The sequence below is a fragment of the Muntiacus reevesi genome, chromosome 15 (genome assembly GCF_963930625.1).
Source record: "Muntiacus reevesi chromosome 15, mMunRee1.1, whole genome shotgun sequence".
Lineage (NCBI taxonomy): Eukaryota > Metazoa > Chordata > Mammalia > Artiodactyla > Cervidae > Muntiacus > Muntiacus reevesi.
This window is the reverse complement of record NC_089263.1, coordinates 61153472-61170766: the sequence shown is the minus strand read 5'-3', so window position 1 is coordinate 61170766 and position 17295 is coordinate 61153472. Positions and strand designations below refer to the sequence as shown.

The 17295-nt window shown below is 48.3% G+C and overlaps 1 protein-coding gene across 4 annotated transcripts in view; it reads right to left on the bottom strand.

The window, feature by feature from the left end:
* Window positions 1–17295, bottom strand: part of EVL (Enah/Vasp-like) — a 141118-nt gene that overhangs the window by 34134 nt on the left and 89689 nt on the right. For all 4 annotated transcript variants that reach the window (XM_065906891.1, XM_065906890.1, XM_065906892.1 and 1 more), the window contains exons 2-3: window positions 16091–16259; window positions 5065–5242 (exon numbers count right to left, since the gene is read on the bottom strand). In XM_065906891.1, the coding sequence (XP_065762963.1) occupies window positions 5065–5242; window positions 16091–16259 (347 nt within the window). The remainder of the gene's footprint in view (window positions 1–5064; window positions 5243–16090; window positions 16260–17295) is intronic.

Here is a 17295-nt window from a genome sequence, read left to right as displayed (position 1 = left end):
TCGGACAGGACTGAGCAATTTCACTTCTCAGGATCGCCTCTGAGACCGGCCTGGCCACCTATTTTACAGGCAGAGAAGCTGAGGCTGGGGGAGTCCTAACTGAGGTCTGACGGTCTATCTGTGGGGGGAGCTGCTCCTGACCTCTCTCCCATGAACACAACACCAAGTGTGGAAATTTTTGTGTGCTCGTTAGCATTTTCTCTTTTTCAGTAATAAACAAGGACTGTGGGTGATGAGGGAGCCTGTCTCCTGGAGGTGCTAGGTCCTCCGGGAGGTAGAGAGGGACATTCCACCATTCCAGTTTGTTCTCTGGGCTTTTCCTGCTCTGAGCACCGGCCATAGGGACACGTCCGTCAGGAGTGAACTGGCAGGCACTGTGTCCAGACAGCGCACCCAAAACCTAAACCACGAGCGCGAGAAGGACTTGCAGAGATCTTGACCGAATCTGTACCCCTCTGTACAGGGATGGGGAGACCGGGAACACCGGGAAGTGGCCTGTTTAAGGTCAGAAGCAGTTGCCTTCATCAGGGTTGGAACCCTAACCCTACCCACGAACTGATGTCTGCTCAGAGAATGAACTGAGGGGGGAGGGAAGCCCGGGCGGGCCTGGAGGCAAAGTACAGCCCATAAACACGGCTCCCCTGGCTGATAACAGGCAGCTTTAACCAGACGGTGGCGGGCGCCCACTGAGGAAGGCAGCGGAGGAAGCCAGGTAAGGGCACTGGCGGTGCGGAGTCGGGATGATGAAGACTCCCCTAACCCTGGACCTTTGTCTGTAGTGGTGCTAACACGCCACGAACCACGCAGACCACCCTGCCCAAGCCCTTGGGGTCCCCAAAGGGAGACGACCGCCCAGCGCTGTGGGGTCAGGCTGCGCCCACGGCTGGCTGACCCTCCTCTCTGACCTCCTGAGGCAGCGCAGAGCTGTAGAAAAAACACTGGATTTCAAACCAGGGGCCCTAGATACGAGTCTCAGTTCCACCGGAGAGCTACAGCAGAGAGGTCCCTTTAGCCCCCACTCGCCGTCTGAGTAAACGTGTGTCCCAGAAGCTGGCCTGACACCTGCAGGAACAAAAGGGGGCGTTCGGGAGCACCCCCTCGGCCAGCGAAGGCCCGGCGGTGGCCTGCTGGGCCCGCACCCAGGCTGCCCGGTTAGCGGGAGTCTTTGCCCAAGAAGCGGCTGGAAGGGGCACGTGCGAGAAGATTCTGGTAAAAACAAACCCAAGTCCTGGGCTGTGAGGAGAAAGTGCAGATGTTCTTATTACCATAATCATTATCTCTGCCATCCGCCCAGTCACAGGAGCCCCGCTGTAAACCCCCCTCAGCACACCCGTCACACGGCACCCGGAAACCCAGCAACACTGGGCCCGGCACCACGCGAGGACGCGCTGGCGGCGTCGCTCACACACAAGGGTGCGCCCCACGCAGACGCGCGCCGGTGTCTCCCACGCACAGGGGTGCGCCGGCGTCTCTCACGCACACGGGCGCGTCTGCGTCTCTCACGCACAGAGGCGCGCCGGCGTCTCTCACGCACGGGGGCGCGCCGGCGTCTCTCACGCACACGGGCGCGTCTGCGTCTCTCACGCACAGAGGCGCGCCGGCGTCTCTCACGCACAGGGGCGCGCCCCTGACGTACAAGGGTGGGGCTTGGGAGAGGCTGCTGGACTCTGTCCAGAGTCCACGTTCTAAGAGCCCGGGCCCCGGATGCCCGGCTCAGACTAGGACACGCCAGTGAGGACAGGAAAGGGCAGAGGTGGTTGATTACCAGACGCCTGGCCCCGCGCTGGGCAACTGAATCCTCTCCTCCACACTCTTAAGTGGTACTTCTGACCCCATTTTACAAACAAGGATGTTGAAACCTAAAGACAAGCAAAATTCAACAAGACCAGAGACGGAAGAAGAGCCAACATTATTCACACTCTTATCACATACGAGGCACTCCATGCTAAGTGCTTTATGAACACTTCCACTGAATCTTCACATCAGCCCTAGGAAGTAGGGTTTATTATCCCAAGGCCACAGGTGGCAGGTTGAAGCCTCGATACAAGACCTTGGTGGCTCCAAGCACACGCTTTTCTCACCACAGCTGACCCCTGAGCACCGTGGGGGTCGGGCTCTGGTTTGCAGAGGCGAGAACCTGCGTGTAACCGCACAGCTGGCTCTGCACCGGCAGATACGACCAGCCGCGGATCACGTAGAGCGGAGACGTAGTCAGGGAAAGAAGCCAGGCGTCAGTGGACACCCGGTTCAGAGCTGTTATGTTCAAGGGTCCACTGCACTGCGAACGGCTCCCACCGAGGACGGTGGGACAGCTCTTCCCAAGGCAGGGCGTTTGATAGAAACGTCGCAGTTATCTGCAGCGGGAGGCCAGTGGCAGCTGGTGGGGAGGCTGCCCGGGTCCTGCCCGGGCTCCAGGGGCTGGGCGACCGGGCAGGGAGGCACAGTCATACCCCGGAGCGCGCTCCACAGGGACCGGGCCGGCTGTGGACACACACGTGTCTGGGGGCGGGTGCCTCAGACGTGAGGTCAAGGACAAGAATCAGACCCCGATGTCCGCACTGTACGATCCATTTACATGAAGTTCAAACACAGGTAAAGGTGCTCTGTTGTCACAGAAGCTGAAGCTCTTGTTGGGCTGAGAGGGGTGGAGGGGTGTGGTCTCTGTCCGGGTCCCACAGACGCCTTTGCACAAGCTCACGGAGCTCACACTTCAGGCGTCTGTAAGGTACAGCAGGCCACACACAGGGGGAGGAAACAGCTCTGTCTGCAGTGGGCCCAGCTCTCCGCCTCCAAAGGCCAGTGAGCCAGCAGGGACTCACGAGCAGAGGCTCAGGTCAGGCCCCCGTCAGCGTGAGCACATACCCACCCACCCCAACAAGGACAGCGTTCTGCCCAGAGGGGATGCAGGAGGTTGGGGTTCCAAGGTGACTTACAACCTGGCAACAGTCAGTTATTTCTTCATACTGGTCACAGGTCTCTTATCTGAAAATGAGGCTTGGACGAGTTGATTTCCTCCTGATTCTACTGTGAAGTTAATAAAGTCAATAGTAGTTGCTTTGAGCCAGCCATCTGATTAAATGAAAACTTTTTTCCCTCCTTAATGTATCTATATATATATATAGATAAAATAAAGTTAAACTCTCTCATCCTGGGGCAAGTGAGGCCACTCAGATCGGAAACCTTAAACTCCGCTCACTCGACCTTGAGACTCAAGGCTCTTGGGTGGAAAAAAGACGGTTTAATAAACATTTATTTGGGGCCTCCAGTGTTTCAGGCACTGCACTCGTCACTCACTACCGCTGTGGTCCCTCACCACGCAGCCTCCATTCTCAGCAGAAAATCCACAAACCGTGCAGTCTTTTCATGGTGGGGGAAGAGCTCTACAAGTACCGGTTCTACATATGACCTGCAGGAAGCATACTCTAAACACGTTCTTTATTAAAAAAAAAAATATTCTCCGAGGGTTTAAGTTAGGTCCCAAAGCTCGGATCTATAAGGCACAACAGTTATTTAAAAGGCATCTCCCTGCAGCTTCTAAGTACCATGGCTCCCCACTTCCTGCCCTAATTCTGGCGGCAGCAGCAGCAATGACAGTAATAATACTCACAAATAGTAATACTGGAAGATTTAACACATGTCAGGCGGCCCACTAACATCTTATATTTGAGTTCATTTAAACATAGAATCAGGCTTCCCAGGTGGCTCAGTGGGTAAAGAATCTGCCTGCAATGCAGGAGATGCCAGAGATGAGGGTTCAATCCCTGAGTTGGGAAGATCCCCTGGAGAAGGAAATGGCAACCCACTTCAGTTTTCTTGCCTGGAGAATCCCATGGACAGAGGAGCCTGGCAGACTACAGCCCCTGGGGTCGCGAAGAGTCGGACACGACTGAAGAGACTGGGTACAGACACATAGCAACAACCCCTTATCACCCGTCTTACAGAAAAGGAACCGAGACACAGAGAAACGAGGTGACGTGTGCTGGACTCAAGGCCAGCAGGACGCCCCAGGCCCAGCCCCACACTGCCACCGAGGTGAGTTCTCCAGCCAAGCGCTGGATGGCTCTGGCCTCCAAGACGCTGACACCCCAGAGGGCCCCGTCCTCCCGTGGGAGCTGACGCTACAGATGGCCCAAAAGAACCGCGTGTGCTTCTGCTTCTCTGCTTTACTGGCCCTGCAGACGCTCCTGCTGGCCCCTCTCCCCGCCCTGGCCCCACTGTCTACACCCCAAGTCTCCCAGGTTGGCTGCAGCCTCTCTCTATGCAACCCTCACCACCTTCCAATTCCACGTCCAGCCTCCTTCCTTTGGTACCACGGGCCCCAGAGACACTGCACGCTCTCCTCCCCGCACAGGCTGGGCTTTTAGGCCCAGGAGCCTTTGTATCTGCCGTTCCCTCTGCCTGGGATGCCTACTCCCGCGTCTCGTGAGCTCCCTGCCTGTCAACACTCCAGCTCAAATGTCACCACCGCTCGAAGCCCAGCTGGGCAGTCCCTTCTTTGCTTTTCCATGCTCCTGAAGCCCCTGCCCTGCTCACACCTTATTAGTTCCCTTATCGCAACACGTTATAGCTAACGGTTCACAGGTCCATCCATGTTCTCTTGGATACCAAGTGCTGTGAATCAAAGGGCTCCATCAATTCACTTCTGACCTATTTTGCCCCAGACAGTTTCCAACATGCAGGAAGTGTTCAGTAACAGTGTGTTAAACTTAGGAATAACTGAATCCAAGAATACAGTTTTGCTTCTTCCCTCCAAACTCTGCCAAATATGTGCTGAGAATGTGGAAAGTAGGACGACATAGGTAAAACACATCTGGATACCCAGTTTCAGGCATAGTACAACTATCTCCAGCTCACAACGGGCAGAAACGATGCAAATGTCTCTCTCCTTGTTCAAACTGTTAGTAGCGCTTTGTATCTAGAGTCAGGCAGTAGTTTTCTCTGTGAATCCACCAGACATCAGCTCAGGGCCGCTGCCATCGAGGACACCCCGGGAGCCACAGCCATGGGAGGACGGAAGGAGGGGAGGGAGGGTCTGGGCGCCAGGCCAGACAAAGCCCCACTTACCGCCTTCCTGGGAATTCATGATGTTCAGGGCAAACAGCATGGCGTTTGAGAACGTGGTCGCCTCTTCCTTACTTGCAAAGTTTAAACCGTAGACCTGGCGGGCATCTCGCCACTGGTGGAAGGTTGGCGTTGCCTGATTGTACTTCAGCCCTTTCACGATTGAATAATTGATCACAACCTGAAAGGGAAAAGAGAGAGAAATACGCGTAAATAAATAAAAGGTAAGTGAGCTGGAGAGCTGCTGCGGCTGAGGATGCCATGTCCCTGGGGCTACCAGGGGACAGGGGGACGTGGATGTGTCAGAAGGGGGAGCTCGGCCAGGCAGCTCTTCAACATGATCAGCGGAACAGTGAGGGTCTGAAAACCAGTTATTTCATTTAACTGATAAAGCTGTGTGGTCATGGCCTGAGCGGGGAGTCGGGTTCCCGGGTCCTGCCTGGCCCTGTCACCCCAGGCAGCACCCTGGGGCTCAGCTTCTCCAACTGTGAAACGGGGATCGTCATCCTGGCTCGACTGACCTAATGCGGTTACTGCAAAGGTCATGGTGTGACACATACCTCATCAAGACTGCTAGATATAGATTCTTAAGGACGAGTCTTTTTTAATTCATATTTATGCTCCTGTAGCTCTCTGCATAACGTCTAGAACGAATTAACCAGAGGGTTGTTAGTTAAAAGGACAACCCCTCACTCTTTCCCATGTGGCTATTCAGATTTCTCAGCACTGTTTACTGAACAGGATGCCCTTTCCCCACTGTATGTTCTTGACTCCTTTTGTCATAAACTAATAAACGACATCTGCGTGGGTTTATGACGGGGTTCTCTCTTCTGCTCCACTGATTTCTGCTTTTATGACAGTCTCATGCTGTTTACATTACTACAGTTTTGTGATACAATTTGAAATGAGGGTGTGTGGTGCCTCCAGCTTTGTTCTTTCTCAAGATCGCTTTCGCCATGGGGGTCTTTTGTGGTTCCCTACAAATTTTAGTATTATTGTGCTAGTCCTATGAAAAATGCCATTGGAATCCTGATAAGGACTGCATTGAGTTTCTTGATTGCTTTGAGTAAGAATGGACATTTTAACCTGAGCACAGAGTCCTCTCTCTTCCTTGGTGCGTCTGGCTAAAGGCTTGTCAGTTTATCTTTTCGAAGAACCAGTTCTTAGTTTCATTGCTGTTCTCTGTTGTCTTTTCAGTCTCTATTTCTGCTCTAATCATTGTTGCTGCCTTCATTCTACTACCTTTGGGCTTGTTTTGCTCGTCTTTTCCCAGCGCCCTGAGTGTACAGTTAGGCTGTTTGAGACTTTCCTTGCTTCTTGAGGTAGGCCTTTACTGCTATGAACTTAGCAGTAGCACTGAGAACTGCTTCTGCTCCATTTCACAAGTTCTCTTAGGTTATACTCCCATTTCTGCTTCTGTCCAGGCATTTACAAGTCTCTCGATCTGTCCTTCAACCCACTTTAGCAGCATGTTGTTTAATCTCCATATTCTTGTGATCTGAAACCATAAAGCTCCTAGAAGAGAATCTAAGTGATTAGCTCCTTGACACAGGTCTTGGTGATGATTTTTTTGAATCTGACACCAAAACCAAGAGCAACAAAACCAAAGCAACACAAATGGGAAAGGAAGCCAGCGACAGGACGGAAAGGCAGTCTGCTGAGTGGGAGGAAGTGATCGCAAATCATAGATCTGATAAGGGACTAATATGGCTAACGGACACATAAAAAGATGCTAGACATTAGCAGTGATCATGGAAATACAATCAAAACCACAAGGGGTTATCATCGCACAGATGTCAGAATGGCTATTATCTAAAAGATAAGAAGTAAAGTGTTGGCAAGGGTGTGGAGAAAAAGGAACCCTTGTGCACTGTTGGTAGGAATGCAAATTGGTATAGTCACTATTAGAAAACAGTACAGCGGTTCCTCAAAAAGTTAAAACTAGAACTATCACATGATCCTGCAATTTCGCTTTTGGGTATTTACCCCAAGAAAACGAAAATACTACTCTCGCCTGGGAAATCCCATGGACAGAGGAGCCTCGTGGCTACAATCCTTGGAGTCACAAGAGTTGGACAGGACGTAGTGACCAAACCACCACCACCAAGTCAGAGGAATGTATGCACCCCCATGTTCACAGGAGCAGTATTTAAAACAGCCAAGATATGGAAATAATCCAGGTGTCCACTGATACATGAACAGATATGGACAACTGTGGTATACTGTATGCACAATGAAATATTATTTAGCCGTAAAAAGAATGGAATCTCGCCATTTATGACAACATGGATGTATCTCAAGGGCATTATGCTAAGGAAAAGAAGTCAGACAGAGAAAGACAAATACCATACGCTCTATCTCGTATGTTCTCATGGATACAGAGAACAGATGGATGGTTGCCAGAGGAGGGTGGTAGGAAATGGGGGGGGGGGGGGAATTATGCCCATGAAGCCACTTAACACAGCTGCTACCACACAGCAAGTTGTCGGCAAGTGTTAACTGAGAAATATTCGGTCCTTAGAGATGGAAATATGCATGCGGCGTCTGGATGAGGCTGGATGGCCGGCTGTCAGTGCTGCGATGGAAAGGATCCTGCTTTAGGAGGGGTATGAGATGGGTTCTCAGCTCTCCTCTGGCTTTGAAGCTCCAGGGTTCTGTGATCTGAAATTGGACGTAAGTCAGTCCACTGTCGCTCAGTCGTGCCCAACTCTTTGCAGAATCCTCCAGGCCAGAATACTGGAGTGGGGTAGCCTTTCCCTTCTCCAGGGGATCTTCCCAACCCAGGGATCAAACCCAGGTCTCCTGAATTGCAGGCAGATTCTTTACCTGCTAAGCCACAAGGGAAGCCTGCCTCTGGTCAGGAAGGTGAGCTCAGGAAAAGATTCAGAAAAGTGAAGGGCCACCCTGCGTGCTGCTGGGGCACTAAGATGAGAGGTCTGGTTTACTGCGCCACCCTGCTGCGCTGCTGGGCAAAGCAAGGCCAGAGCACAGGGGGCAATACCGTTTTTCTCCAAGCCTTAGCCAGGTGGAAGGCAGGTTCAGCTGTCCTACAGTGAAGAGAGAGAGTGAGCAAGAGAGAGAGAGTGCAAGAGGAGCACGTGTACTAAATTAGCTAAGGAAACACCACTGTTTCATAACTTAATTGTTAAACACTGACGGTGCAGTGTGGGCCAACATCTATACCCAGGTTCCTGGGGCGGTTCTCTCTCTGGGTTCAGCTTTAGATCATCAGAAAAAGGGCTGGAGGTTTTGTGGTTACACGCGTGATAAGAAGCACAGTGCCTGTGGTTAACATGGCTCTTCAGAGGGCACATTAATCTCAGTGCAGTGACCAGCATGAGGGAGATAAGAGCCTCCCCCTTCCCACCATGGCTAAGTCCGTCCCAGAAAGCCTGTGTTCAAGTGGCTTTGCTAGCAACACCGTTAGTGGACAGAGAGGGCCACGTTTTAAATGGAAGAAGGCCTGGAAACCACATCATATCAAGAATGGCTGAGGGATACTGAAGTGGATAAAAAAGACTCTTCAGTGTTATCTATCAGGTACCCAAGGGGAGGACATGGGGAGGTGAGATTTAGAATCCTATGGTTTGAAATCTCTAGTTGGCTATGCTCTTAAAGGAGGACTTAGTGGCAGTGGGAATTGGGGGTGGTGGATGTCTATCTGTAATATACGAACAGTGTGGCCAAAAGTACTGGCTTAAGGAACTCAGAGACCAGACAGAGTATCTATTTTTATTTATTTATTTATTTCATTTATTCTTATTAGTTGGAGGCTAATTACTTTACAGTATTGTAGTGGTTTTTGCCATACATTGACATGAATCAGTCATGGATTTACATGTGTTCCCCCAGACAGAATATCTAATTCAATCCTCCTTTTTTACAGGCGGGAAAATTGAGGCCCAGGGAGAATGAGTGACTTGTCCAAATTACACGGTACGTAACAGGAGAACTGAATTTAGAAGCCAAGCTTGTAACTTAGGACTGTATGCTGCTTCTGATTGCCAGCATGAGTTGAAATCTTTCTTCCTATAATTCCTTCTTGGCCTTAGCTCTAACCTCCTAAAGTCTTAGAAATCAATGCTCTATTTTTAGAGACTTTCAATATTAGACTGGGAGAGAGAGATAAAGCCATTCTAGAAGTTCTCGGGGTTCTCTGAGGCACATGGCTGGCCTATCCTCTGACTGCAGCTCTTGGGTTGCCAACTCTGTCCCATCTATTCCTAGAAGTGAAGTGAAGTGATAGTCACTCAATCGTGACCGACTCTTTGCGACCCAGGGCTGTAGCCTGCCAGCCTCCTCTGTCTATGGAAGTCTCCAGGCAAGAATACTGGAGAGGGTAGCCATTCTCTTCTCCAGGGATCTTCTCAACCCAGGGATCAAAACCAGGTTTCCTGTACTGCAGGCAGATTCTTCACCGTCTAAGGCACAAGAGAGGCCCCTACACCTAGAGCATAGAGTCTAAAGGCTGCTCACCTAGTGATGTATCTGCTAGCCAGACACAGCCCACAAGGGCTTGTTTTGAACACAACTACTGTAGCAGGTACAATTACTAGGCAGGGGGTATTGAGTCAAACGGCTCAGGATTAAAATTCTGGCCTTATTACTTTGCAGTCGAATACCCTTGGAAAAGTTACTGACATTAACTTCTTCATATGTAAAATGAAAATACTATAAATTATGCTAGACTGAATATCCTTGTGAATGTATCAGTGTGAACATTCCTATAAAGCAGAACTTCTGGATCAACGGACATGATCATTGAAACATCTGGTATTTTCTACTTGAAAAGATCTATTCTGAAACATCCCAATTGCCTTCTAAAAAAGGAGAGTCCATGCAAAGTGTTTTGGACACATGTGTGGATGACACACAGCTGATATGTCACCTGACCATCGGTTGAGAGGTGGTCAGTGTTCATTAACTGACAGACAGACCTCATGGGCTGATACTTAAAATGCTCTGAACCTACTTAGTGGTTCCATTCCTTTGTCCACTCTCCTTACAGCGTGCGCATTACTGCAAGTCCGCTTAGGGGTGTGGATCCGCTTCATTTAACACCCTCCTCCCCAGAGATGCCCACATTTCTGAATGCCACCATCAGTTACTTTCTTCTGTTCTTGAACAACACAGAAGTGGATTCATACAGCACACACTCTTATTTCAATGTTCTTTCACTCAGTATCATGTTTACGAGATTCACCTGTGTCACTGCATTTATACGAATTCAGGTTTTTTTGATTGCTAATAACATTCTCTTTTTTGATATACCATAAATAACTTATCCATTCTCCGGTTGATGGACTTTCACATCGTTTCTGGCTGTTGGCTATTAGGAGTAAAACTGCTGTGAATATTTTCACATGGGTCTTTTAGTGCACACAGGTGCTCATTTCTCTTGGGCATGTTACCCTAGAGTAGGTTATAGGGTAGGTGTATATTGAGTTTTACTAAGATTTGGCAAACCATTCTTCAAAGAGGCTGTATTGACTGACACCTCCACCAGCACGAATGGGAACGCCAGCTGCTCTGCATCCTCACCAACATGTGGTGTCCTGTTACTTTCAGCCTTTAAATTTCAGTCTGCTTCGTGTGTGTGTGTGTGTGTGTGTGTGTGTGTAAGTACTCAGCAGTTTTCATTCCTATTTCCTTGATGAATTGTGATGCAGAGCAACTTCCATGTGCTCATTTGCCATGTCTTGTTTCCACAGTTGTTTTTTTCTTCTGTGAAACTCTTGTTCAAGTGTTTTTGCTCATTTTTAAGACTGTCTGCCTTTTTTATTTCAGGTTGTAGGAGTTTTGTGTATATTCTTCATGAGTCCTTTGTCATATTCATACACACACACACACACCTTCTCCCAGTCTGCCCCTTGCCTTTTCACTCTTTTAATGATGCCTTTTAATAAAGAAAACTTCTTAACTTTAAAAAAGTCCAACTTCATTTTTTTTTTTACAGTTAATGTTTTTTGTGTCCTGTTTCAGGTTATAAAGATTTTTCCTGTATTTTCCCCTCAATATGACGAAGATATTTTCATGAATCTTCTTGCAGACACTTTACTGATTCACTTTTCATATTTAGGTTGACTTTGAATTAATTTGGGGGTACAGCATGAGCTAGGGGTAAAGTTTTCTTTTTTGTGTGTTGATATCTGATTGTTCTGGTATCATCTGTTGAAAAGACCATCTTTAGCCCATGAAGTAAAATGGTACCTTTGTCATAAATCATGTGACCATATACATGGAGGTCTACCTAGACTCTTTTTAAAAAATAAAAACAAAAATATTTTGCCTTTTCTCTAGTGTGTATCTGCTTTCTATTTCATTAAATTTTGGGTTTTAATTTTTCCTTCTATTTTTACTGGTTTATGTTTGGTTTTTTTTTTTCCTAGCTTCTTGAGATAGAAGTTTGGGTCATTGACTTTTCATTCTTTTTCCAAAATATGCATTTCTAACTATACACTTCCCTATATGCTGTTTCATCCCACATGTTTTGCTACATTGCAGTTTCACTATTGTTCTGTTCAAGATACTTTTTAATTTATATTGTGAATTCTTTTTTCTTTCGGTACCATGGATTATTTAACAGCATACTGCTTAATTCCTCTGTGATCAAAGAAAACCTCTATGATTTTAATCCTATTACATGTGTTGAAATTGGCTTTGTGGCCTAGAATGTAGTCTATTTTGGTTAATGCTCAGTGTGCACTTGAAAAGATCATATATTCTACTGTGACTGCTTATAGTTTCTATAAATGTAGATGAGGTCAAGTTGGTTAATAACGCTCTTCAAATTTTCTATGTCTGCTTATTTAGTTTCTTGCAGGTGTCATCAGAATCGCTAACAAGGCTTCTGGATTCCTCTATTTCTTCCTTTAGAACTGCCCATTTTTGCTTTATGTATTTTGAAGATATGTTAGAGCCTACAAATTTAAGATTGCTCTATTTTCCTTTTCAACTGATGCTTTTTATCACTGAATAGGTCCTTTATCTTCAGTAATACTTCTTGCCTTGAAGTCTATTCTGTATAATATTAATATAGTCACACCATTTTCTTTGATCAGTGTCTGTAAGGTTTATGTTTTTTCCCTGTTACTTTTCAACCTATGTCCTTACATGCTTTATTTTAAAACTAATTCTCCAAGCTTTGGCAAGAATAATCTAGAGAAGTACTGAAGGTTAAACTTATTTTAAAAGGTCACATTGTTTTGTGTATGTAACAGTCCACAATTACATGTGCACATGTTTTATTTTGAGGAGTGCAGGAACAAGTGGGAGTGAATCTCTGTCCTCTTCAAGGAAGGCCTTGCAACTCCAAATACTGTCTAATGTGTTTCTGAGGCCTCTGAGTAAGAACAGTCAAGAGCTCTTTACAGAGAAAGAAGCTGATTGTGGGTAACAGTCTTCCTGACCCACAAGTTCATCTGGGTCTGAAACCTGCAGGGTCTACAGGCTGGCCAAGGCCTCATGTGAGGTCTCACCACATCCAAATCTCTACCCAGTGACAGGATGTCCTTCCCAGGACGCTTACCAAATGGCCAGCTGGCTCGTGGGCTCACAAAGCAATACACTCTTCCATAGGATGCTTGTAAAACAGTTCTTTCTTTTATGGAGTTTAAATCTTCCTGATTGTAGTATCCATGCAATATTCCTAGTTCTGTTCTCTGGGCTTCACAGAAAAAGATTTCCCTTCCATGTGGAGAAGGAGCCCTTCAGAGACCTGAAAACTGTGCTCATGCCCCTTTCAGTTCTTCTCTCCTCCAAGTAGGTATTGCTCGCTACTTCTTCAACTGTTCCACATATTAGCGCTGCTTTCAGCCTTCTCACCAGTTTTGGTGCTGTCCTCATTAGAGAGGCCATGTGGCGCTCAGATCTGGTCCTGACGTTCATGGTGAAGTACAACCAGTTCATGGTGGAGCAGAGCAGGTCTATAATCTCCCTCCGTCTGCACTGCTACTTCTATTAATGTAGCCTGAGAACTACATTTGGGAGCTAACATTTCCAGTGGACATAAAGAAACATCATTCTCAACTGAGCGTCTTTTGGTTTCTTCCCTTCAATGTGAGGTTCAGGTTAGACCTTGGCTAATGATACTGTAACTTACCAGTCCTTTTCCTCACACACAATCACCTGGTTTTATGTCCACCTATTTTAGCAAAATTGGAGAAGACAATGGCACCCCACTCCAGTACTCTTGCCTGGAAAATCCCATGGACGGAGGAGCCTGGTAGGGTGCAGTCCATCGGGTTGCTATGAGTCGGACATGACTGAGCGACTTCACTTTCACTTTTCACTTTCACACATTGGACAAGGAAATGGCAGCCCACTCCAGTGTTCTTGCCTGGAGAATCCCAGGGACGGGGGAGCCTGGTGGGCTGCCGTCTATGGGGTTGCACAGGGTCAGACACGAATGAAGTGACTTAGCAGCAGCAGCAGCATTTTAGCAAAATGGGGGCGAGAATTCTTACAGCATTATCCTTTTTGGTGTTATTGGGGGAATGAAATAATAGACATGAAGAGTGCTCCATAAGCCATAAAGAGCATTAAACATATAAGATATCCCTATCTGGGTATAAGACCAGGAATCTCTGTTTCTCTTAAGATGCTTGACCTTGTAATCCATATTGGCTGGAAAACAGACCTGAGGAAAATCAACTTTTTCTCCTGTGTCCGTAAAGGTTATTACAGACCAGGTTTCCTGCCACGCTCTCTAATACCTCGGTTTACTGAGAATCTCTTTTGTGCTTCTGACTAACATGCTCCAGCCACCCAGGCAGAGTTGCAACCATGTTCCAGGAGCCTATGTGTTGAATATGTAATTCCAAGTGGAAGGCTGCGTTGCTAGCTCCTCTGTCAGCCCAAGAAGACTGCTAAGGCAACAGAGTCTCTCTGAATTTTCCTGGAAGACTGTTGCCTGCCTGCCCCCCACCCTGCCCCGATGCAGGAAAGGCCTCCTCCCAAATGAGCCCCAATGTGTGCTTTCCTCTGAAGGAGGTCGAGGCTCCTGAGAACAAGGTTTATGCTGGTTTCAGGGAATCTGGTTCTCCAGTCCCAAGCCCTTCCCACACACCACGGTATCTTCCTAGTATGCCTTGCAGGGCAACCGAGAGGCACGAAGGGGATGGGAAACTTGTCCTGATAAAAGCGACAGCCACGCAGGGAACACCCACTGTGATTTAGGAACCGCATGAGGTTATGGGCTGTATATCCAAAGTGCGCACCAGAGTGGAACTGCCTTGCTGGCCCCCACCCATAGGTGTTAGGGAAACGTGTGAGATGTTTTGGTTGTCACTGCAGTTGGGGCTAAAGGTGTCATATGACCCTGCAGTGTGTGGTGCAGTGTGCCTCTAAAAGGCAGGGCAAGAATCAATGAACTAGAAGAACAGGGAAACAGCTTCTAGAAGCTTCCTAGAATAACCTTCCTGCCAGGAAGGCTCAACTCCAAGGGATGGAGATTGACCTGGAGGAGCCCAGGGCTCCAGGTCAGACAGACTCCCTCTGACCAGGGGTTCTGAAGTGAGGCTCTGCTCTTCAGCCACAAGAATCTGGAATTCAATTGGACTGTTCTGGCCAAAGCAGAAACCCATTCAACAGGCAACACGCTTTAAAAATAGTCTTGGTTTCTGTTCTCTTTTCTATTTGTGAACATGATGATTCTTGCAGAGATAGCAGCTAACCTGCTGCTCAGCTCAGCCAAGGACTGACCGACACGGGCTGCCAGAAGATGCTATTTAAGGCAGAGGTTTTCATAAATGCTAAATTACAGATCCGTTCATTTCATTGCTGAAAATGTCCTCGTCAATTGCTAAGAAGAGAGCTGAAGCCCTGACCAAAGTCACTGTGGTGAAGCCACGCGAGCCCTCTGTCTATGTCTCTATTTCAGTCCACGTCACGCCAGACTGCTCTGTCGAGTTATATTTCACAACTACCCCTGGCACAGGTGGACTTACCTTGTATTTATTTGCACAGGTACTTACCAGATACACTCACAAACTCTCTCATCTGATGTGCCCAGGATGCACTACTAAGGAGATAAACGATCCCGGAATCTTCACATCATCTTGAAGATTTAAGTACCTTCTTTACCTTGCAAAGTAAGACTCAGGGGGTTGGTGGACCAAAACTCTTAACAGCTATAGTGTTGGGTTTGGCCAGAAAGCTCGTTTGGGTTTTTCCTTAACATCTTTTCTGTAAGATGTTACAGAAAAATCCAAACAAACTTTCTGGCCAAGCCAATACTTATAGGTATGTAGGCAGAGAATGTTGTTGTTTTATTCATTACAACCCTGACTACTCATTGGAGGACTGATGTTGAAGCTGAAGCTCCAATACTGTGGCCACATGATGTGAAGAGCCAACTCATTGGAAAAGACCCTGATGCTGGGAAAGACTGAGGGCAAAAGGAGAAGAGGGCGGCAGAGGGTTAGACGGTGGGATGGCCTCACCAACTCAATGGACATGAATTTGTGCAAACTCTGGGAGATGGTGATGGAACCAGGAGCCTGGCGTGCTGCAGTCCACGGGGTTGCAAAGAGTCGGACGTAACTTAGCAACTGAACAACAACACCAGGCAGAGAATAATACTAACACATTTGTACAATACATTTTAAAAAGCTGTTTCACATCTATTATTTTATTTTTATTCTAATGTGACACAACATACTGAGGGCGGCATGGTGTGGTTTACTGTCTCTGTAAGACAGACGTGGAAAATGAAGCTCACAAAAGACAGTGTGACAGGGTCCTACGCCCCTCTGACTAAACCGTGGCCGTGCTGTTCTGACCTCTCTCCACCATGTCACCATGTCACGTGTGTGTGTGTGTGTGTGTGTGTGCGTGTGTGTGTGTGTGTGCGTGTGTGTGGCGCAGCCTGTGGGCAGGGCCTGGCCCTCCGGCACTTGTCACCATGTCTGTGTGTGTGTGTGCGTGTCTCTGTGTGTGTGTGTGTGTGTGTGTGTGCGCGCGCGCGCGCGTGTGTGTGTGCGTGTGTGTGGCGCAGGCTGTGGGCAGGGCCTGGCCCTCCGGCACTTACCTGCTGATCCTGGAGCTTGACCCCGACGACTCTGAAGGTGTTGCTGGCAGTGCTGTGGTAGATGTTGATCCGGCTGAAGCCCTGCTGGCCAGGTTTGATTGGTACCCACTTCTTACTGGTGTCATCGTAGACCATCACGGAAGCCCGGGCTTGGCAGATACTCTGTTCACTGCAGAGCAAGAGAAAACGCTAAGTGTCGGCCTCAGTCACAAGGGATGGGTGCTGGCTTTGTCCTTTTCTGAGACGGAGGCCAGCTGCCACTTGACACAGAGGAACTCCGTGGTCGCCAGAGCGTCCAACTCCCTATGGAAGGGCTGCTGGGTGAGGTGATGGGTTCTAAGTCTGCACAGACCAGGGGAGTGGAGAAGAGCTCCTGGGTCAACATTTCCATGGAGGTACCTGGAAGAGACTCAGCTCTGCTTTCAGGGGAAAAGTGACTGAATGGAGAAAGGAATTTCAGCCATCATGTGCTGTCTACGATATTCCAGGCACAGGGTTAGACAAGAAAATGCACTGAAGCACCTAAGCTTCACAACTTAGGAAGCAGTCACTTCTCCCCATTCTCTAGGTGAGAAAAAGAGTGGCCTGGAGACTTGGAAAGGTTTATGCAAATTCAGACAGGTATTTGGTGATTTTATCTGGGACTTCCAACCAGTTCTGTCTGACTCTACACAACATCAATAACATTCTTCACAAGAGCCGACAAAATGCTCAACTGGTGATGCTACGGGAGTGTAGCTTCACACAAGCTTTGTAGACAGTAACATGACTAGGTGCGCGTCTAAGGAACAGAGTGACGGAAATCAAAATAAACAGATGGCTGCACCCTACTTCACTGGAGACATTTCCAAGCACCTTCCCCTGCTCAGAATATGACAGAAAACCAGGGAAAAAGCGAAGGAGGTGCCTGAAGAGAGAAGACAGTCATCAGTGAAGTCAGCGCGCTGCCACTCCTGCCACCAGTTCGGGGCCTGCCTCCCCGAGCCTGCCGCCTCCTCACTTCCATGGAAGCCTCATCACCTTGAACATCCACTGTCTCAGTCTCTAGTCTATTAGAAGCCCCTAGTTCAAAGGTGAGACGTGGCTGTGAAGGAAGGCACACCAGCGGCAGCGGGCAGCGGCTGCTAGTGGAAAGGGAGGCCAGAGGAACACAGCTCAAGAATCTGGAGTGGAGGGGCGGAAATAAGGCCCTGAAGAGACCAGCA